Here is a 24,092-nt window from a genome sequence, read left to right on the forward strand (position 1 = left end):
TCTTGTACATAGGGGCAGTATTATAGTAGTTATATTCTTGTACATAGAGGCAGTATTATAGTAGTTATATTCTTGTACATAGGGAGCAGTATTATAGTAGTTATATTCTTCTACATAGGAGACAGTATTATAGTAGTTATATTCTTGTACATAGGGGCAGTATTATAGTAGTTATATTCTTGTACATAGAGACAGTATTATAGTAGTTGTATTCTTGTACATAGGGAGCAGTATTATAGTAGTTATATTCTTGTACATAGGGAGCAGTATTATAGTAGTTATATTCTTGTACATAGGAGACAGTATTATAGTAGTTATATTCTTGTACATAGGGAGCAGTATTATAGTAGTTATATTCTTGTACATAGGGAGCAGTATTATAGTAGTTATATTCTTGCACATAGGGGGCAGTATTATAGTAGTTATATTCTTGTACATAGGGGCAGTATTATAGTAGTTATATTCTTCTACATAGGAGACAGTATTATAGTAGTTATATTCTTGTACATAGGGGCAGTATTATAGTAGTTATATTCTTGTACATAGAGGCAGTATTATAGTAGTTGTATTCTTATACATAGGAGCAGTATTATAGTAGATATATTCTTATACATAGGAGCAGTATTATAGTAGTTATATTCTTGTACATAGCAGCTGTATTACAGTAGTTATATTCTTGTACATAGGGAGCAGTATTACAGTAGTTATATTCTTGTACATAGGGGCAGTATTATAGTAGTTATATTCTTGTACATAGGAGCAGTATTATAGTAGTTATATACTTGTACATAGGAGCAGTATTATATTAGTTATATTCTTTTACATAGGAGCAGTATTATAGTAGTTATATTCTTGTACATAGCAGCTGTATTACAGTAGTTATATTCTTGTACATAGGGGGCAGTATTATAGTAGTTATATTCTTGTACATAGGAGCAGTATTATAGTAGTTATATTCTTGTACATAGGAGCAGTATTATAGTAGTTATATTCTTGTACATAGGGAGCAGTATTATATAGGGGCAGTATTATAGTAATTATATTCTTGTACATAGGGGGCAGTATTATAGTAGTTATATTCTTGTACATAGGGGGCAGTATTATAGTAGTTATATTCTTATACATAGGGGCAGTATTATAGTAGTTATATTCTTGTACATAGGGGGCAGTATTATAGTAGTTATATTCTTGTACATAGGGGGCAGTATTATAGTAGTTATATTCTTGTACATAGAAGCAGTATTATAGTAGTTATATTCTTGTACATAGGAGCAGTATTATAGTAGTTATATTCTTGTACATAGGAGCAGTATTATAGTAGTTATATTCTTGTACATAGGAGCAGTATTATAGTAGTTATATTCTTGTACATAGGAGCAGTATTATAGTAGTTATATTCTTGTACATAGGGGGCAGTATTATAGTAGTTATATTCTTGTACATAGTAGCAGTATTATAGTAGTAATATTCTTGTACATAGGAGCAGTATTATAGTAGTTATATTCTTGTACATAGGGGGCAGTATTATAGTAGTTATATTCTTGTACATAGGGAGAGTAGTATAGTAGTTATATTCTTGTACATAGGAGCAGTATTATAGTAGTTATATTCTTGGTCATAGGGTCAGTATTATAGTAGTTATATTCTTGTACATAGGAGCAGTATTATAGTAGTTATATTCTTGTACATAGGGGGAGTAGTATAGTAGTTATATTCTTGTACATAGGGGGCAGTATTATAGTAGTTATATTCTTGTACATAGGGGGCAGTATTATAGTAGTTATATTCTTGTACATAGGGGGAGTAGTATAGTAGTTATATTCTTGTACATAGGGGCAGTATTATAGTAGTAATATTCTTGTACATAAGAGCAGTATTATAGTAGTTATATTCTTGTACATAGGGGGCAGTATTATAGTAGTTATATTCTTGTACATAGGGGGCAGTATTATAGTAGTTTTATTCTTGCACATAGGGGCAGTATTATAGTAGTTATATTCTTGTACATAGGGGGCAGTGTTATAGTAGTTATTTTCTTGTACATAGGAGCAGTATTATAGTAGTTATATTCTTGTACATAGGGGGCAGTATTATAGTAGTTACATTCTTGTACATAGGAGCAGTATTATAGTAGTTATATTCTTGTACATAGGAGCAGTATTATAGTAGTTATATTCTTGTACATAGGGGGCAGTATTATAGTAGTTATATTCTTGTACATAGGGGGCAGTATTATAGTAGTTTTATTCTTGCACATAGGGGCAGTATTATAGTAGTTATATTCTTGTACATAGGGGGCAGTATTATAGTAGTTATTTTCTTGTACATAGGAGCAGTATTATAGTAGTTATATTCTTGTACATAGGGGGCAGTATTATAGTAGTTATATTCTTGTACATAGGAGCAGTATTATAGTAGTTATATTCTTGTACATAGGAGCAGTATTATAGTAGTTATATTCTTGTACATAGGGGCAGTATTATAGTATTTATAATCTTGTACATAGGGGGCAGTATTATAGTAGTTATATTCTTGTACATAGGGGGCAGTATTATAGTAGTTATATTCTTGTACCTATGGGGCAGTATTATATTAGTTATTTTCTTTGCAGTGTCCGTGCTGTCATGTGAAGTGGTCTGGCGCGGTCTGTAAATGTAGATGATTCTCTACAGAAACTGCTGGAACTGGGGGAGAAAAGTCCGAATTTTCTAAATTTAGCGGCTGACAGGAAACTCTCCTACCGGGTTAAACACGTTCCTTTCCTGTGAAAGTCGAGCAGATGTAACAGGACAGAACTTATTACTCTCTGTCCCACAGGACTCGTATTTTTCTCTTTAAAGGGAAGTTCGTTAAGAAGTTTAAAATAAAAGTTCAAGTCCCCGTCAAAAATTCTCGGGTTAATTCTGTGTCTGGGGAACCTGGGAGACGATCAGTATCTCCACCATGGAGGTTGTTCTCCTGATTTCCAGCAGTAAATATTCTTTGAAACATTTTTTTTAGCATTTGTGACCCTATAAAATGTGGAGAAAACCCCGTTAGGAGTCGTAACGTCGGCCACACTTCTTCTCACCTAACTTTTCCAGAAATGGATGACATTCAAAATGACTATAGTTTTTCTTCCATTAGGCCGAATTTTCCGAGCTGAACCTGGCGTCGTATGTAAATGGCGGCTGTATGGTGGATATGCAAGTCATGAGGAACGGCACCAAGGTAGTCAGGTAGGAGGAGTTCCCCGAATGGTCACATGATATCTTTGTTCTTCTTTGTACCAATTTTTCTGCTTTTTCCTTTAATTTGAAAACTTGCCTTCTTTAACTAAAAAATGGACAACAAAACAGATTAGCTCCACCCCGTTGGAGAATAACATCCTGTAGATACCCCTCTATTCTCATTTTTCTGAGCCAATTAATAGGAGATGGTTTGATCACATTTTTGCCTGCCTGCATCCACCACTAGAGGGAGCTGAGGAGCTCACTGCATACAGCTTCTTCATTGAAGTCTATTATAGGCCTGTATGCAGTGAGCTCCCCCTAGTGGAGACTGATGATGGAAGTTTTATCATTTATCTACAGGAGGCTTAGAGCTTTAAAAAAGGCCTGTAAGACCTCCACTGGAAAGACGTTACTTTTTCAACTCTTGTGTAAGATCTTCCCCGTACCGACTCCACGACCAAATACCCGATAAAAAAAAACAAAACATGGGCCCAAACACAACCCACCCCAAAAATGATCTCTGTAGGGGCTCCCGACCCACCAGACATGCGAACGAAAAAGATTGGACATATTGAAATCCAGCAGCCCCATCCTTCAGGGAAAAAGTTAGGACACCCCTATACAGATTAGGCCGAAATCAATGTATAAACCATTACACGGTGGGTTAAAAGGCTAAATATTTTTAACTGGTCCCAGACAGAGACCCCCCTTCCCTTTCATTATATTGTCCTGGAACAGCAGAAGAAGGAATGTCTCCTAATATAGGACTTGTAGCCCCGAGGCCTGAACATTCCAGCCTAAGCCTGTCCCCGCACGCCCGCCGAGCTCCACGTCCTCCCCCATGGTGTTTCTCCAGCTGTATGTTGGAGACCCGAGTCCTCCATGTGTGTTTCAACCACTAGGTAGGTCCCTTGTGGTCCCACCACTTGGACACCATATGGTCCTTTTTTGGGGGGGGTGAAGATCCCATTGCGATTGACTCAAAGCCCGTCTTACGGAGCATCTGGAATTTCTCGCCCTCCCGTCTCTGCTAACTCGTCATTACATCCAGGTCGCAGACTCGGGACCCCGATCACCGTCTTCTCTTGGCAGAAAATAGTTTGAAATTTTATCCAAAAAAAAAAAAAATGGGAAAAAAAATTCAATTTTTCTTCATCAGCCATGACAGCTCCCAAAAAGAAAAGTCCTTAAAGAAAGATCCTTTAAGGAAACCATTAAAGGGGTTCTCCAGAGCTATAGCAAGGAAGTATATTGAACTGTGGTCATTGGGGGGGGTGCTTATTATAAGGGTCATGGCTGCAGGTAGGGGCAGTCACCCTTTACCCCTCGTATCACAGGTCTCTGACCAGATTGGGGTACACCGGACCCCACTAAAAGTCAGTATAAAAATTTGTGAATCCATCTTCAATAATGGGGCAGTAGAATTTGAAAATGGAGTGGTCATATGTGACCCATATAATAGTGCCATACAGTCACCAAATAATAGCGCCACATAGCTCTCCAGTATTAATAGTACACTCTCTAGATAATAGTGCCATACAGTGCCTAAAAGCAACAAGGTGCCCGGATATTACTGTCATACAGTCTCCATATAATAGTGCCATAGAGTGCACTCCACATAATAGTGCCAGCAATGTCAGTAGAACTGGTCACATCAGTGTCTATATAATAGTGACAGCCGTAAACATAAGAGCAATAGTGCCGCTATAATAGTGTAAGGTGGCTAATGGTCGCGTAGTCGATGGGAGGTATGTGTCCCAGAGATGGCTGCTCTGTGATGTAACCCGGAGTATTTTCTCTAGTGCATACCTGCACTAAGAGGACTAATTGGTGCACCTGGGACCGGAAGTTCATCAGAGTAGAAGCAAGGAAAACTACAACTCCCAGCATGCCCCACCTAGCCATATTGCAGTGCAGATCTTCACCCCATCGTAAAGGTGCCACCTTATTGGCACAAAAGTGAGTATAGCTGCAGTGTAAAGCATGGTGGCAGGAATCATATTAGACAATTGAGCTCTGCTGGAAGGGTGTCGATTTTTCGCGTTGCTCTAGTGCCCTCTAGCTGAAAATATTTGGAAAAGTTGTGTTATTGCAGCACAGCGGAGGTAGATTGTGTCGTTTTCGTGTCTCCTCCTGCCCCCCGGTGTCGGTGCCACTTTTCCCTTTTTTTTTTTTTGCTGCGTCCAAAACGTTGCATTCTATTGAACGCAGTTGAATCCACATGTGTTCACCGAACCGTGCGGATTTACCGCATTCAATACTTTCTGGTGGTCAAATTTCTGTTGCGCGGACTAGCGACTCTGCAAGAGAATTTGACATGCTGTGATCCTGAAAGACGCGTCGCATGTCAGTGTCCACGGGTGATCCGCAGCCTCTGATGCACACATAGTGGACATGGGATTTCTAGGGATTCCATCCACTACGCTGTAACATCTGGACGTTGCGGGTTTGACGCTGTATAAACACGCAGCATCAAACCTGCTGCGGCTCCTGACCGTGGCCACGTACCCAAACTCACCCGCAGCATGTCAAATCTCCGCTGCAGATTTTGACCGATTAAAGTGTCATTATATTCGGTGGATTCACATGTACCGACAACAAAAGTGCGGCATTAGAACACCGCGTTTTGGACGCAGCAAAACTACGCTGCGTCCAAAGCGCTGCTGAGTGCTGATCGGGGGAACGTAGCGGCTAACGAACCAGCTGTCAGCTGTTAATAATAGCCAGGGACCATGTTTGCCTAATGGAACCTTCCTAGGCTAAAAATAGCAGCTCACAGCTGCCCCAGAAATTACATGAATGGAAATGCTAATGAGATTGGGCGAATGGGATTAGCTGACACCTAGCTCTTTTGTTTGGTGATGACAAGGTGTCAATCAGACCCTTTCATCACCAAACCTAATTAAACTAAAGTAAAGAGTTAAATAAACACACAGAGACAGAGCAAACACTTTATTTGAAATACAACAGACACATTATTTAATCATTTAAATTAACCAATATAATCACCCCAGTTCTGAGGGTAATCCAAGTGTTTAAGCAATGTCCCACCAAATAACTTTATTTAGCTCCAAAAAGCAGTCATTGATGTACAAAAATGCTTCAAAAAACACAGCAAAACCGCACGTTTTTTCTGCAGCATTTTTCCTGCCAAGAAGATGCAGAAACATTGTGGAAATTTCTGCTTCAAATCCTGAACGTGCGCACATAGCCTAAAAGATATGTTCATTGCACAATGAAAAATACCATGCCGCAACCTGGAAACCATCAACAAGAAGGAAAGAAGCTGCTGGCTACTACTTTACTATGGTTTCCACTCATGACTTTTACGAATGTTTGATCAGTATCGCCCAGCAGGACGCAATTTCACAAAGTGCTAGAAGAAAAAACAAGGTAATAATTATAATAGACTAGCTGGTGGCCCGATTCTAACGCATCGGGCATTCTAGAATATGTATGCGGCCGACCGGGCGCAATCAGCAGAGCGGTGTTTACATTTGGCGCCAATAATGCTGATTGGTTGCGGCCGGCGGTCGCGACCAATCAGCAGAGCGGTATTTAAATTTGGCGCCAATAATGGTGATTGGTCGCGGCCGTGACCAATCAGCAGAGCGGTGTTTAAATGTGGCGCCAATAATGCTGATTATTCGTGATCGGTAACAGCGACCAATCAGCAGAGCGGTGTTTAATTTTGGCAGCAATATCGCTGATTGGTCGCGGCCGGCCACCGCGACCAATCAGCGGAGCGGTGTTTAAATTTGGCGCCAATATCGCTGATTGGTCACGGCCGGTGGTTGCGACTAAACAGCAGAGCAGTGTTTAAATTTGGTGCCAATACTGCTGATTGGTCGCGTCTGGCTTCCGCGACCAATCAGCAGAGCGTTGTTTAAATTTGGCGCCAATCTCGCTGATTGGTCGCGGCTGGCGTCCGTGACCAATCAGCAGAGCGTTGTTTAAATTTGGCGCCAATCTCGCTGATTGGGCGCGGCTGGCAGCCGCGACCAATCAGCAGAGCGTTGTATAAATTTGGCTCCAATCTCGCTGATTGGTCGCGTCTGGCGTCCGCGACCAATCAGCAGAGCGTTGTTTAAATTTGGCGCCAATCTCGCTGATTGGTCGCGGCTGGCGTCCGCGACCAATCAGCACAGCAGTGTTTAAATGTGGCGCCAAAATCGCTGATTGGTCGCGGGCAGCGGCCGCGACCAATCAGCACAGCGGTGGTTAACTTTAGCGCCAAGATCACTGATTGGTCGGGTGCGGAGACCGCGATCAATCAGCGAATCGTATTGGTGAGGACTGGGGAGCTCCGCTGCCTGTACCGCTACTTCCGCTGCGAGAAGCCGGGACATGAGCGACCGCTCGAGCAGAAGTATCCCGACCCGCAGCGCCGCTCCCCGGTCCTCCCATCACACCCTAGCCGCTGATCACTGATTTGGGCGCCACATTTAAATATCGACCGCGACCAATCACCGATCTTTGCGCCACATTTAAACACTGCTGTGCTGATTTGTCGCGGACGCTGCCCACGACCAATCACCGATTTGGGCGCCACATTTAAATAGCGTCCGCGACCAATCAGCACAGCGGTGTTTAAATGTGTCTGCAAGATCGGTCATTGGTCGCGGGCGCTATTTAAATGTGGCGCCCAAATCGGTGATTGGTCGCGGGCAGCGTCCGCGACCAATCAACACAGCGGTGTTTAACTTTTGCGGCAAGATCAGTGATTGGTCGCGGCCGAAGATCGCGACCAATCACCGATCTTGCAGAAACATTTAAACACCGCTGTACTGATTGGTCGCCGACGCTGCCCGCAACCTCTCACCGATTTGGGCGCCACATTTAAATAGCGTCCGCGACCAATCAGCACAGTGGTGTTTAACTTTTGCGGCAAGATCGGTGATTGGTCGTGGCCGAAGACCGCGACCAATCATCGAATCGTCTTGGTGAGGACCGGGGAGCGGCGCTGCCTGTGCGGCTCCTTCCGCTGCGAGAACCCGGGACATGAGCGGGCGCTCGCAGCAGAAGTATCCCGACCCGCTGCGCCGCTCCCCGGTCCTCCCTTCCGCATGGAGGTCAGCGGCTCCTGCGGTCGAGGTCCTTCTGCTGCTACCGGCCGGGAGATGAGCGCCTCGCGCCGGTCATCTCCCGGCTGCATCCCCGTCCCGCAGATGAGCCGCTAACGGCCGCCATCTTTTTTCAGAAATCCCGCGGCGCTGATTGGCCGCTGCTGGACCAATGAGCGACGCGGGATTTCCAGGACAGACAGACAGACAGGATAAGACGATTATATATATAGACGTACACAGTGACTGCACCAGCAGAATAGTGAGTGCAGCTCTGGAGTATAATACAGGAGGTAACTCAGGATCAGTAATGTAATGTATGTATACAGTGACTGCACCAGCAGAATAGTGAGTGCAGCTCTGGAGTATAATACAGGATGTAACTCAGGATCAGTAATGTAATGTATGTACACAGTGACTGCACCAGCAGAATAGTGAGTGCAGCTCTGGAGTATAATACAGGATGTAACTCAGGATCAGTAATGTAATGTATGTACACAGTGACTCCACCAGCAGCATACTGGGTGCAGCTCTGATCAGCTGCTAGTCAGTGTGCTGATTACGGGTGTGGTGGCTGCAGATCCTGCTGTGAGCTCCTGATCTCTGAGAAACCAACACCTCTCCACCTGGGGACCTGCTTTCTCTCTTTCCCAGGGAGGGAGCGGGTTTCTGGGATGAGTGATGGAGCCAAGTCCCAGGCTTCTGCTTCCCGAACCAGGCCGGCGGGGGGCAGAAGAAACCAGCAACCGGCCTGCACATCAGAGGACTCGGGGGTGAGACGCTGCACCAGGAGTCGCAGCAATGTGGCTCCTACTCCCCCCGGGATTGTGGAGACCCCCAGAAGCCGCAAGGCTTCCAGCATGGAGGAAAAGCCTGACAGCGGCGTGTATGATGGCGCTCCTTCTGGAGGAAAGCTGAGTGCTCATGGAGGTGAGGCCGACCTCCCTGAGGGGGGTTGTGCGCTGCAGGGACCCCGGGAGTCTGTGTCCACCTATGCCTCCCGGGTCATGATCCGCCTCCGTGAGTATGAAGATGCCAGTAAGCTCATCAGGAGGCTCCGGGAGGAGCTGCGCTGCACAAGCGCCAAAGCTACGGGGGCCTCCAAACCAAGGAAGGCAAAACTCCAAGCCGAGGTAAAAAGACTGAGCAGTGAAATTCAACGCCTGGAACTTAGGAAAGCCACCATCAGGGAGCAGAGTGGTCCTTTCAAAGAAAAACTTATAAATGAAGACCGCTTTAGAGAAATGGCTGATACCAGAGAGCAAAGGCAGATGGGGCTGCAGCCTGAGAGCCAGGTGGATGATGAGAGTGATGATGACCAGCAGGAAGCCCCACCTGGCAGCCTGGAAAGTCACCCGCAGGCCACGTGCAGCGAGCTCCCTGCAGGACAGGCGACAGTGACATCCGGTCGCAGTTCTGTCGGCTCTGGGGAGGACAGTGACAGCAGCGGCCAGGGAGGGGCGCTAATGGCAGAGATTAAGCTCCTGGAGTCCCCAGTGTGCCTCCAAAACTTCCATCTTGGTGACGATCTACCAGAAGAGGCACCTGGGGGCCACAAAAAGGCAAAGAAGACCAAGCCAAAGCTGCAGGAAGCGGTAAGATACGTATATGCCCCCCTCCCTGTACCCCCTGAGTCGGCGGCAGGCTCAGCTCGCTGTATAAGCCCCGTTGCCCAGCCCAGCCCGGGTTCTGCTGTGGATCCGGTGCAAAGGCGCGGGGAGATTACAGAGCGCGGTAGTGAGGCGCAGAGCTCCGTCTCTGCTTGTAGTAGCGGGGACGCAGCAGGAGGTGCATCAGCCGAGAGGCTGGACAGTGAGGGCGGCCCGGCGGCGGGCGTTCCATCAGGCCACGATGCTGTGGTGCGCTCCTCAGTGGGAGGGGGGAGCAGCCCGGTGTCGGGGACAGCTCCGGTAGCCTCGGCGCCTCTGAATGCTGTTGCCGCTGATCACTTAGTTGAGAAGCGGCGGCAGTGTGAGGGGGCAGTTGGGGCTGAGCGTTCCGGTCCTCCCACGAAAGTGCTATTTTGTGTTGGCGTCGCTGGTCCGGAAGATCCTGATGCTAAAGATCAGCGGCGCCTAACTGCAGCTAAAGATCAGCGACACATTATACCAAATGCCAAACAGCGGAAATTACCGACCGATGATGTGGAGGGCACACATAAGACCAGGGTTGAGGTCGCCTCCAGTTCGGGTGACTGAGCCCCTTGTGCCTGATGCGGAGGTCAAAAGGTCATCCGCTATTGTTACTGGTCCAGCAGGAATGAATGTGGTGGTGGGGGTGAATGAGGATAATTCATTGTCTAGTGGTGTGGTTGCTGGTTTGGTGGAGGGTGAGATGGAGGTGGGTAATGGTGATACTGACGGGTTATTGAGCTAGAAATGGGGAGGTGCCTGATATTAGATGTCCTCATGAAGGGACAGGAGCTTCGGCTCATTAACATTTATGGTCCCCAATCTAAGTGGGACCGGAAGTGTCTCTTTACGAGGATCAAGCCCTACCTTTTTACGAGTCGGCAGGTCTTCTTTGGAGGGGACTTCAACACTGTCACGAGGCCCCGGGATAGAGGAGGTTCCAGAGACAAGCTGACTTATGATAGCGTCGCCCTTAATAGTATAGCTAGTGAGGCTCGCCTGGTGGATGTCCACATCCGGCACACCCCAGGCCACGAGGGGTTCACCTATCATAGAGGTAACTGTAGGTCCAGGATAGACAGGTTTTATTTAAAGGAGGAAGCCGTCTCTTCAGCAGTATCTGTTGTTGAGGTGGAGTTCTCCGATCACTGTTTGATTTTGTTTTCCCTGAATGTTACAGAGACCCCCCGGATGGGAAGAGGCTTTTGGAGGCTCAATTCGTCTCTCTTGGAAGAAGCGGCGATAAGACAGTCCTTTGAGGATTTTCTTCAGAGCCAGGTACCCTTACTGGATCTTTGTAGTAGTAAGTCAGAGTGGTGGGAGATGTTTAAGAAAAGGGTGGCGAGATTCTTCCGCCAGCTCTCGAGCCTCAGGAGCCTGGACAGGTACCGCCTGTATCAGGGCCTGAGGAGGAAACTCGAGCATCTTGTCTCAACTGGAGGTAGCCGCGAGGAGATCTCCAGAGTGAAATCTTTGCTAATGAGGTGTCAGTATGATAGACACGCATCTTTGGTTTTTGAGAGGGATTACGGGAAGTACCGCTCGCCCGACCCTTACAGAAACTGCAAGATGTCAGTGAATAGTAAAGTTGTTACAGGACTGGTTGACACTGCGGGGTCCCTGAAAAGATCCAGATCAGGGATCCTGGAGGTCGTCAGATCCTTCTACTCGCACCTCTTGGGGAAGAGGGATCTGGATTGGGATGAGATGTCGGCTTTTCTGGCTGAAGCCGTCCCCGAACCAGGGGTAGACCCCTTTCTTGGCGTTTTGACAGAGATGATCAGGGAAGAGGAAGTTAAGTTGGCGATTGAAGGGCTTGCCCTAAAGAAATCTCCCGGTCCAGATGGCTTAACATCAGAATTCTATAAGACCTTTAAGGACGCCTTGGTTCCCCTCTTGACTGAGGTATTCAATGAGTGTCTTTCCTCGGGCACTCTGCCAAAGTCAATGAGGAGGTCTGCCCTGATCATCTTGTCAAAGGGTAAGGACCCATCTTGCATTGAGAATTGGCGTCCCATAGCGCTTCTCAATGCAGACAGGAAGGTTTTGGCAAAGGTGCTGTTTAATCGGCTAGTGAAATCTGCGCCCCGACTCCTTTCGGGAGCCCAGCATTGCTCTGTTCTGGGCCGCAGTACAATTAGTGCTGTACTCTGTGTCCGAGAGGCGGTGGAGCATGGTAGGGCTGGTCACTGGAAGGGGTACATGCTGTCATTGGACCAGGCAAAAGCGTTTGATCGGGTTAATCATGAGTACCTCTGGTCTGTCCTTCTGAGATATGGCCTGCCGGGGGGCTTTGTTGATTGGCTTAAGACCTTGTACGCTGGGGCAGAGAGTTTCCCGCTTGTGAACGGTTGGATTGGCAGCTCTTTTGAGGTTGGGTGTGGTGTTCGCCAGGGTTGTCCCTTGAGCCTGCTACTGTACGTGTTTGCGATTGACCCACTTTTTAGGAGGATGGAGCGTGGACCGTTGGCTGGGATCGGGATGGACCGGGCAGCACCGGAAGCCACTCTGAGAGTGGTGGCGTATGCCGATGACGTCACCGTTTTTGTTTCCTCTGATGGGGAGGCAGAATGGCTGATGTCAGAGGTAAATCGCTACTCGGAGGCATCCGGGTCTAAGATCAACCGGGATAAGTGTGAGAGTCTCTGGCTGGGAGGAGGAGATCCTGGTTTTGATCTCCCGGACACCCTTCCAGAACCCAAAGTCTCTGCAAAAGTTCTTGGCATCGAATTTGGCCAGGGGGATTACCCCAAACAAAATTGGGACAGCAGGCTAGAGATCGCCACTCAGAAGGTGAACCAATGGAAGGGTTGGTCTTTGACCCTAAGGGAAAGGGTAAACCTGATCAAAACTTACCTGCTACCTTTGCTGATCTATCTGGGTAGTGTGTGCATCTTGCCAGAGCCTCTCTGGACTCGGATCTACAGTTTGTTCTTTCAACTGTTATGGGGGAATAGACTGAACCTGGTCAAGAGGGAGGTTACTTACCGTACGAGGAGACTAGGAGGGTTGGGTATGGTCAACCCTGTGGTATTCCTTGTGAATACCTTCATTAAGATCAATATTGTAAACCTCTGGAAAGAGAGGGCTCCTCCGTGGGTATTCTCCTGTAAGGGATGGTTTCAGCCTTTATTCCAGGAATGGGAGACAGGAGGGCAAATGAAGGATCTCCGCACACCGCATGGACATCTCCCGGCTTACGCTACCGTGGTTCTGAAGGTAATTCGCCGGTGGGGTCTGGGAATGTGGGAGGTCAGGACTCTGCCAAGGAAGCTCCTTGACAAAAGGGTTCTGTTGACCCATTTTCAGAGGCCTCTGGCGCTTAGGGATTGCCCAATTCGGGATCTTGGGGTGGGTCTGCATCTTTTGAATTCTATCAGGATCCCCTCGAAGGTTTGGGACTTGGCTTGGCGCTGCTTCCATGGGAAACTGTGTGTGAGGGACAATCTGAAGTGTAGGAGCTCTGAGGACAGGAACTGTCCTCGGGAGCATTGTGGTACCATGCTTGAAAGCATGGACCACTTCCTGCTTCGTTGTCCCTTTAACACAGAGGTGTACAACAGGGTGGGCGCCTCCATTGGCTGGCCCCGGCTGGCCGGTCTCTCTTATGCGGAATGGGCCTATGGAGCATTCGGGGACCTGGGTGGTCGGGACCGCTGCACCTTATTTCTAGTTAGCGCAGTGGTTAGGTATCACACGTGGAACGCACGGTGCTTAGTATCGACGCAGCGGAAAATCCTCCCAGTGGACGATGTGTTTAGGACCATACTCGGTGACCTGGTGAAGGTGCGTTCTCTGGAGTATGAGAGACTGGGTACACGGAGGGCCGCTCTCCTCTGGAGGGGCTTTTCTTTTAGTGTGCCCTAGTCTGGTCATCTCCTCTCCTGGTGGTGGGCTGCTGCTGACACCATAGATTTTTGTTTTATTGATCAGTAGACAGTGATGTAGGGCTGCAGGCGCCGAACTTGGGCTTTGTCAGTTGTGGTTATTGTATTGTTTGTTTCTGTATATATTGTATATATGGGTTTGGGTGGAGGTGTTAGGTTGGGTGGAGGGAAAAGGGGGGAGGTGGGTTCATCTTGTGGGACACTGGGTATTTGGGTGAAAAACTGGCACTGCCTGATCTGGCCTAAGGACGTTGGACTGAGGCATGAGACGCAGGACCAGCTCTCAGGTCAGTAATGTATGTACACAGTGACTGCACCAGCAGAATAGTGAGTGCAGCTCTGGAGTATAATACAGAATGTAACTCAGGATCAGTAATGTAATGTATGTACACAGTGACTGCACCAGCAGAATAGTGAGTGCAGCTCTGGAGGATAATACAGGATGTAACTCAGGATCAGTAATGTAATGTATGTACACAGTGACTGCACCAGCAGAATAGTGAGTGCAGCTCTGGAGGATAATACAGGATGTAACTCAAGATCAGTAATGTAATGTATGTACACAGTGACTGCACCAGCAGAATAGTGAGTGCAGCTCTGGAGTATAATACAGGATGTAACTCAGGATCAGTAATGTAATGTATGTACACGGTGACTGCACCAGCAGAATAGAGAGTGCAGCTCTGGAGTATAATACAGGATGTAACTCAGGATCAGTACATGATCAGTAATGTAATGTATGTACATAGTGACTGCACCAGCAGAATAGTGAGTGCAGCTCTGGAGTATAATGCAGGAGGTAACTCAGGATCAGTAATGTAATGTATGTACACAGTGACTGCACCAGCAGAATAGTGAGTGCAGCTCTGGAGTATAATACAGGAGGTAACTCAGAATCAGTAATGTAATGTATGTACACGGTGACTGCACCAGCAGAATAGTGAATGCAGCTCTGGAGTATAATACAGGATGTAACTCAGGATCAGTAATGTAATGTATGTACACAGTGACTACACCAGCAGAATAGTGAGTGCAGCTCTGGAGTATAATACAGGATGTAACTCAGTATCAGTAATGTAATGTATGTACACAGTGACTGCACCAGGAGAATAGTGAGCGCAGCTCTGGAGTATAATACATAAAGAATTAAGGTACCTTTTGGGAGGGAGAGGGTTAAGGCGTTAGGTCAGACTTTATGGGGTACCACGGTCCTACTGAACCAATCAGACCATAAGCCCCTTCTCAGCTCGACATGTACTTGCACATAATACTAAAAACAGACAAATAATTGGAGCAGATCTGTCAGCGGCAGCCTGCTGACTGTTTCCAATTAGCAATCAGATTTTTATTTTCCTGAAAATTAAGTGGTAATAAGCAGTGAAATTGTGAGTAAAGGAGTAACAGTCATGAGATCTCCCCCTGAGCTCGGCAGCGGCGTCCTCCAGCAGACTGAGCCTCGTCTGTGCTGCCGGCCTCCTGCCCCGGCCTCTTCTTACCTAATTATTACTTTTATGACCATTTAAAAAAGAAAAAAAGAATATTGTGCCATTATCTTGCCCTTCGCCTTCTCCCTCCAGGATTTTCTTCTTTCTCTCGGGATTTGAGGGTCGTTCTGGAGAATTTCCATCCAGCTTTCCAAAGATCCTGAATGGTCAATACATCTGCAAAGCTGGAAATCTTATTTATAAGGGATTTGATTGATTGACGTATATTCATACGGGTTGTCAGGAGTCTATTGATCATTCCTGGAGCCACAGTGTTTCCCGAAAGTGTTGGCACCCTTGAAATTGTTCCAGAAAATGAAGTATTTCTCCCAGAAAATTATTACAATTCCACATGTTTTGTTATACACTGGTTTATTTCCTTTGTGTGTACTGGAAAAACACAAAAAAACAAAGGAAAAACTGGCAAATTGGACATAATTTCACACAAAACCCCAAAAATGGGCCGGACAAAATTGTTGGTACCTTTCCAAAAATGTGAGTAAACAACTTTGTTTCAAGCATGTGATGCTCGTTCACACTCACCTGTGGCAAGTAACAGGTGCTGGCTATATGAAAATCACACCTGAAGCCAGATAAAAAGAGGAGACGTTGACTCAGTCTTTGCATTGTGTGTCTGTGTGTGCCACACTAAGCATGGAGAACAGAAAGAGGAGAAGAGAACTGTCTGAGGACTTGAGAACCAAAATTGTTGATAAACAGCAACAATCTCAAGCTTAAATTTGGCACCCTCAACTTAATATTTGGTTGCATGCCCTTTGCAATAAATAACTGTAATCAATCACTTTATATAACCATCAACAAGCTTATTACCCTTCTCAGCTGGAATTTTGGATGACTCTTCATAAAAACTGCTCCAGGTCTCATATTGGAAGGCGTCTTCTCCCAACAGCAATTGTAAGATCTCTCCACAGGTGATCAATGGGATTTAGATCCGGACTCATTGCTGCCACTTCAGTACTCTCCAGCGCTTTGTTTCCATCCATTTCTGGGGGCTTCTTGAAGTATGTTTAGGGTCATTGTCCTGCTTGAAGACCCATGCCCAGCTTTCCAACAGTGGGCACTACATTGTCACCCCAAATCCTTTGGTAATCTTCAGATTTCATGATGTCTTGCACATAGTCAAGGCACCCAGTGCTAGAGGCCGCAAAACAAGCCCAAAACATCTTTGAACCTCCACCATATTTGACTGTAGGTAGTGTGTTCTTTTCTTCATAGGCCTTATTCCGTTGTCGATAAACAGTAGAATGATGTGCTTTACGAAAAAGCTCTATCTTGGTCTCATCTGTCCACAAGACGCTTTCTCAGAAGGATTTTGACTTACGTACATTTTAGCAAACTGCAGTCTCTCTTTTTTATGTCTCTGTGTCACCAGTGGGGTCCTCTGGTTCTCCTGCCATACATTTCATTGAGGTGTGCACAAGTAGCTCATGCTGATACTGATGCACCCTGAGCCTGCAGGATAGCCTGAACTTGATTGGCGGCTTCTCATCCACCATCAGGACTATCCTGAGTTGCAATATTTCATCAATTTTTCTCTGCTGTCCACATCCAGGTAGATTAGCTACAGTGCCATGGGTTGTAAACTTCTTGATTATGTTGCAATCCGTGGACAAAAGAACTTCACGATCTCTGGAGATGGACTTGCAACCTTGAGATTGTTGATATTGTTCATCAATTTTGGTTCTCACGTCCTCAGACAGTTCTCTTCTCCTCTTTCTGTTCTCCATGATTACTGTGGCACACACGGACACAATGCAAAGATTGAGTCAACTTCTCCCCTCTTTATCTGGTTTCAGGTGTGATTTTCATATTACCCACACCTGTTACTTGCCACAGGTGAATCTGAACGAGCATCACATGCTTGAAAAAAAGTAGTTTACCTAAATTTTTGGAAAGGTGCCAACAATTTTGTCTGGCCCATTTTTGGGGTGTTGTGTGAAATTATGTCTAATTTGACTTTTATTCTCTGTTTTTTTTGCATTGTTCCAATACACACAAAGGAAATAACGTGGAATTGTAGTAATTTTCTGGGACAAATACTTCATTTTCTGGAATAATTTCAAGAGTGACAACACTTTCGGCCATGACTATATAAAATCCTACTTTGTCTCGGATCAGCCTTGGTATTTCCTCCAGGAAATGTCGGATTCCACAGCGCACCACTTCCTGCCCGCATCCTCCACCTGCTGAAGAGGCTCCCAGAATGGAGGGTTTGATGTAACCCCCTGAAGACTGACAGCGATGTGACCTTAAATGGTGTCAATCCAATGGTCAGATTGACCAAAATAGGAAAATCTCCAATTTCTCTGCTTCAGACGTCTTAACACACCCAAAGTACACTCAGGTTATGTCCAAGGTCAACACTCAGAGGTGACAGAGGAGGCAGGAACGTGTGTGATGTACCCGGCTCCTCTGTGTTAAAGGGGAACTCTACAGCGAATTCTTGGGGCTCACACAGGCCGTAGGTTCCTCTATATCCACATTCAGCCCTGATCCGAATTCTCTTTCTTCCTTCCAGATCCTTCAAGCCGGACTTTGTTCTGATCCGGCAGCACGCGTACAGCATGACCCCTGGAGAGGATTTCCGCAGCCTGGTGATGGGGCTGCAGTACGGAGGGGTCGCCAGCGTCAACTCTCTCTACTCCATCTACAACTTCTGCAGCAAGCCCTGGGTGGTGAGTGTCTACTAGGGGTGCAAAAATATGCACACCCCTAAATTTTAAACAAAAAAATCCAATGTACTTGTCTATATTATGTTAATGAAGGTAAAATCTATCGTAACGACTATGTACATATATTACGTGTTCCGTATTATACTCCAGAGCAGCACTCACTATTCTGCTGGTGCAGTCACTGTATACATACATTACATTACTGACCCTGAGTTACATCCTGTATTATACTCCAGAGCTGCACTCACTATTCTGCTGGTGCAGTCACTGTATACATACATTACATTACTGACCCTGAGTTACATCCTGTATTATACTCCAGAGCTGCACTCACTATTCTGCTGGTGCAGTCACTGTGTACATACATTACATTACTGATCCTGAGTTACATCCTGTATTATACTCCAGAGCTGCACTCACTATTCTGCTGGTGCAGTCACTGTGTACATACATTACATCACTGATCCTGTAGTGATCCTAAGTTACATCCTGTATTATACTCCAGAGCTGCACTCACTATTCTGCTGGTGCAGTCACTGTGTACATACATTACATTACTGATCCTGAGTTACATCCTGCATTATACCCCAGAGCTGCACTCACTATTCTGCTGGTGCAGTCACTGTGTACATACATTACATTACTGATCCTGAGTTACATCCTCTATTATACTCCAGAGCTGCACTCACCATTCTGCTGGTGCAGTCACTGTATACATACATTACATTACTGATCCTGAGTTACATCCTGTATTATACTCCAGAGCTGCACTCACTATTCTGCTGGTGCAGTCACTGTGTACATACATTACATTACTGATCCTGAGTTACATCCTGTATTATACTCCAGAGCTGCACTCACTATTCTGCTGGTGCAGTCACTGTGTACATACATTACATTACTGATCCTGAGTTACATCCTGTATTATACTCCAGAGCTGCACTCACTATTCTGCTGGTGCAGTCACTGTATACATACATTACATTACTGATCCTGAGTTACATCCTGTATTATACTCCAGAGCTGCACTCACTATTCTGCTGATGCAGTCACTGTATACATACATTACATTACTGACCCTGAGTTACATCCTGTATTATACTCCAGAGCTGCACTCACTATTCTGCTGGTGCAGTCACTGTGTACATACATTACATTACTGATCCTGAGTTACATCCTGTATTATACTCCAGAGCTGCACTCACTATTCTGCTGGTGCAGTCACTGTGTACATACATTACATTACTGATCCTGAGTTACATCCTGTATTATACCCCAGAGCTGCACTCACTATTCTGCTGGTGCAGTCACTGTGTACATACATTACATTACTGATCCTGAGTTACATCCTGTATTATACTCCAGAGCTGCACTCACTATTCTGCTGGTGCAGTCACTGTGTACATACATTACATTACTGATCCTGAGTTACATCCTGTATTATACTCAAGAGCTGCACTCACTATTCTGCTGGTGTAGTCACTGTGCACATACATTACTGATCCTGAGTTACATCCTGTATTATACTCCAGAGCTGCACTCACTATTCTGCTGGTGCAGTCACTGTATACATACATTACATTACTGATCCTGAGTTACATCCTGTATTATACTCCAGAGCTGCACTCACTATTCTGCTGGTGCAGTCACTGTGTACATACATTACATTACTGATCCTGAGTTACATCCTGTATTATACTCCAGAGCTGCACTCACTATTCTGCTGGTGCAGTCACTGTGTACATACATTACATTACTGATCCTGAGTTACATCCTGTATTATACTCCAGAGCTGCACTCACTATTCTGCTGGTGCAGTCACTGTGTACATACATTACATTACTGATCCTGAGTTACATCCTGTATTATACTCCAGAGCTGCACTCACTATTCTGCTGGTGCAGTCACTGTGCACATACATTACATTACTGATCCTGAGTTACATCCTGTATTATACTCCAGAGCTGCACTCACTATTCTGCTGGTGCAGTCACTGTGTACATACATTACATTACTGATCCTGAGTTACCTCCTGTATTATACTCCAGAGCTGCACTCACTATTCTGCTGGTGCAGTCACTGTGTACATTCATTACATTACTGATCCTGAGTTACATCCTGTATTATACTCCAGAGCTGCACTCACTATTCTGCTGGTGCAGTCACTGTGTACATACATTACATTACTGATCCTGAGGTACATCCTGTATTATACTCCAGAGCTGCACTCACTATTCTGCTGGTGCAGTCACTGTGTACATACATTACATTACTGATCCAGGGTTACATCCTGTATTATACTCCAGAGCTGCACTCACTATTCTGCTGGTGCAGTCACTGTGTACATACATTACATTACTGATCCTGAGTTACATCCTGTATTATACTCCAGAGCTGTACTAACTATTCTGCTGGTGCAGTCACTGTGTACATACATTACATTACTGATCCTGAGTTACATCCTGTATTATACCCCAGAGCTGCACTCACTATTCTGCTGGTGTAGTCACTGTGTACATACATTACATTACTGATCTTGAGTTACATCCTGTATTATACCCCAGAGCTGCACTCACTATTCTGCTGGTGCAGTCACTGTGTACATACATTACATTACTGATCCTGAGATATATCCTGTATTATACTCCAGAGCTGCACTCACTATTCTGCTGGTGCAGTCACTGTGTACATACATTACATTACTGATCCTGAGTTACATCCTGTATTATACTCCAGAGCTGCACTCACTATTCTGCTGGTGCAGTCACTGTGTACATACATTACATTACTGATCCTGAGTTACATCCTGTATTATACTCCAGAGCTGCACTCACTATTCTGCTGGTGCAGTCACTGTGTACATATATTACATTACTGATCCTGAGTTACATCCTGTATTATACTCCAGAGCTGCACTCACTATTCTGCTGGTGCAGTCACTGTATACATACATTACATTACTGATCCTGAGTTACATCCTGTATTATACTCCAGAGCTGCACTCACTATTCTGCTGATGCAGTCACTGTATACATACATTACATTACTGATCCTGAGTTACATCCTGTATTATACTCCAGAGCTGCACTCACTATTCTGCTGGTGCAGTCACTGTGTACATACATTACATTACTGATCCTGAGTTACATCCTGTATTATACTCCAGAGCTGCACTCACTATTCTGCTGGTGCAGTCACTGTGTACATACATTACATTACTGATCCTGAGTTACATCCTGTATTATACCCCAGAGCTGCACTCACTATTCTGCTGGTGCAGTCACTGTGTACATACATTACATTACTGATCCTGAGTTACATCCTGTATTATACTCCAGAGCTGCACTCACTATTCTGCTGGTGCAGTCACTGTGTACATACATTACATTACTGATCCTGAGTTACATCCTGTATTATACTCAAGAGCTGCACTCACTATTCTGCTGGTGTAGTCACTGTGCACATACATTACTGATCCTGAGTTACATCCTGTATTATACTCCAGAGCTGCACTCACTATTCTGCTGGTGCAGTCACTGTATACATACATTACATTACTGATCCTGAGTTACATCCTGTATTATACTCCAGAGCTGCACTCACTATTCTGCTGGTGCAGTCACTGTGTACATACATTACATTACTGATCCTGAGTTACATCCTGTATTATACTCCAGAGCTGCACTCACTATTCTGCTGGTGCAGTCACTGTGTACATACATTACATTACTGATCCTGAGTTACATCCTGTATTATACTCCAGAGCTGCACTCACTATTCTGCTGGTGCAGTCACTGTGTACATACATTACATTACTGATCCTGAGTTACATCCTGTATTATACTCCAGAGCTGCGCTCACTATTCTGCTGGTGCAGTCACTGTGTACATACATTACATTACTGATCCTGAGTTACCTCCTGTATTATACCCCAGAGCTGCACTCACTATTCTGCTGGTGCAGTCACTGTGTACATACATTACATTACTGATCCTGAGTTACATCGTGTATTATACTCCAGAGCTGCACTCACTATTCTGCTGGTGCAGTCACTGTGTACATACATTACATTACTGATCCTGAGTTACATCCTGTATTATACTCCAGAGCTGCACTCACTATTCTGCTGGTGCAGTCACTGTGTACATACATTACATTACTGATCCTGAGTTACATCCTGTATTATACCCCAGAGCTGCACTCACTATTCTGCTGGTGTAGTCACTGTGTACATACATTACATTACTGATCCTGAGTTACATCCTGTATTATACCCCAGAGCTGCACTCACTATTCTGCTGGTGCAGTCACTGTGTACATACATTACATTACTGATCCTGAGTTACATCCTGTATTATACTCCAGAGCTGCACTCACTATTCTGCTGGTGCAGTCACTGTGTACATACATTACATTACTGATCCTGAGTTACATCCTGTATTATACTCAAGAGCTGCACTCACTATTCTGCTGGTGTAGTCACTGTGTACATACATTACATTACTGATCCTGAGTTACATCCTGTATTATACTCCAGAGCTGCACTCACTATTCTGCTGGTGCAGTCACTGTGTACATACATTACATTACTGATCCTGAGTTACATCCTGTATTATACTCCAGAGCTGCACTCACTATTCTGCTGGTGCAGTCACTGTGTACATACATTACATTACTGATCCTGAGTTACATCCTGTATTATACTCAAGAGCTGCACTCACTATTCTGCTGGTGTAGTCACTGTGTACATACATTACATTACTGATCCTGAGTTACATCCTGTATTATACTCAAGAGCTGCACTCACTATTCTGCTGGTGTAGTCACTGTGTACATACATTACATTACTGATCCTGAGTTACATCCTGTATTATACTCCAGAGCTGCACTCACTATTCTGCTGGTGCAGTCACTGTGTACATACATTACATTACTGATCCTGAGTTACATCCTGTATTATACTCCAGAGCTGCACTCACTATTCTGCTGGTGCAGTCACTGTGTACATACATTACATTACTGATCCTGAGTTACATCCTGTATTATACTCCAGAGCTGCACTCACTATTCTGCTGGTGCAGTCACTGTGTACATACATTACATTACTGATCCTGAGGTACCTCCTGTATTATCCTCCAGAGCTGCACTCACTATTCTGCTGGTGCAGTCACTGTGTACATACATTACATTACTGATCCTGAGTTACATCCTGTATTATACTCCAGAGCTGCACTCACTATTCTGCTGGTGCAGTCACTGTGTACATACATTACATTACTGATCCGGAGTTACATCCTGTATTATACTCCAGAGCTGCACTCACTATTCTGCTGGTGCAGTCACTGTGTACATACATTACATTACTGATCCTGAGTTACATCCTGTATTATACTCCAGAGCTGCACTCACAATTCTGCTGTTGTTGTATGGAATGTAATATCTTGTCTTTGGTTGGTGGGTTCAGGTCAGGAGATATCGGAGCTGGTGACAGGGGGTTCGGACCCCCAGAGGAGGTGCAGGACTGATCCCTGATGCAGGATGCTGATAGGACACATCCCCAGTCTAAACAGGCGCTTGTTTTCCTTCCTCCTGTCACTCTCCCGCCTCGCTCTGATGCTGGCAGCCATGTTTTTCCTTTGCCCGCTTGCCAAGAATAATGAGCCAGATTTTTGCCCTGCGTTATTGGTAAGATGAGACTGACAGAAAACATGGCCGGCATCTCAGTGGTTAATAGGGGTAGTCCGGTTCTTCCCTTTAGTGCAGACGTAGCAGAGCTGGGTTTGCCGTCTGCACAACATGTGGGAATATCACACTGTGTTATGTGTGAATTTACATAGGACTGCAAGCAAAACTTCTTCAACGTGCATGCTCACAAAATATAAGTAGTGTATCCCTTTAAATAAAATTTGTCATTTTGTAAAATGAGTTCCTATTGGGCGGCATCTTATAGAGCAGGAGGAGCTGAGAAGATTGATATATGGGTGTGTGGGAAAAGATTCAGTATAACCTGTATATTGTCTGCTTAAATCCCTACTCTTTCTATGCTTAGGAGTCCTGTAGGCGGAGCATAGTACATGTCTGGCTGTCAATCACTTAGGAGGACCGCCCACTGGACTAGGAGA

The 24,092-nt window shown here is 45.3% G+C and overlaps 1 protein-coding gene across 1 annotated transcript in view; it reads left to right on the forward strand.

Moving 5' to 3' along the window:
* SYN3 (synapsin III) overlaps positions 1-24,092 on the forward strand; it is a 329,959-nt gene that overhangs the window by 87,616 nt on the left and 218,251 nt on the right. Inside the window, exons 4-5 of the mRNA XM_073650221.1 lie at positions 3,127-3,218; positions 17,817-17,973. Of these exons, the coding sequence (XP_073506322.1) occupies positions 3,127-3,218; positions 17,817-17,973 (249 nt within the window). The remainder of the gene's footprint in view (positions 1-3,126; positions 3,219-17,816; positions 17,974-24,092) is intronic.

The sequence above is a fragment of the Phyllobates terribilis genome, unplaced genomic scaffold, assembly GCF_046119375.1.
Source record: "Phyllobates terribilis strain yellow unplaced genomic scaffold, ASM4611937v1 Scaffold_10__3_contigs__length_209671492, whole genome shotgun sequence".
NCBI lineage: Eukaryota > Metazoa > Chordata > Amphibia > Anura > Dendrobatidae > Phyllobates > Phyllobates terribilis.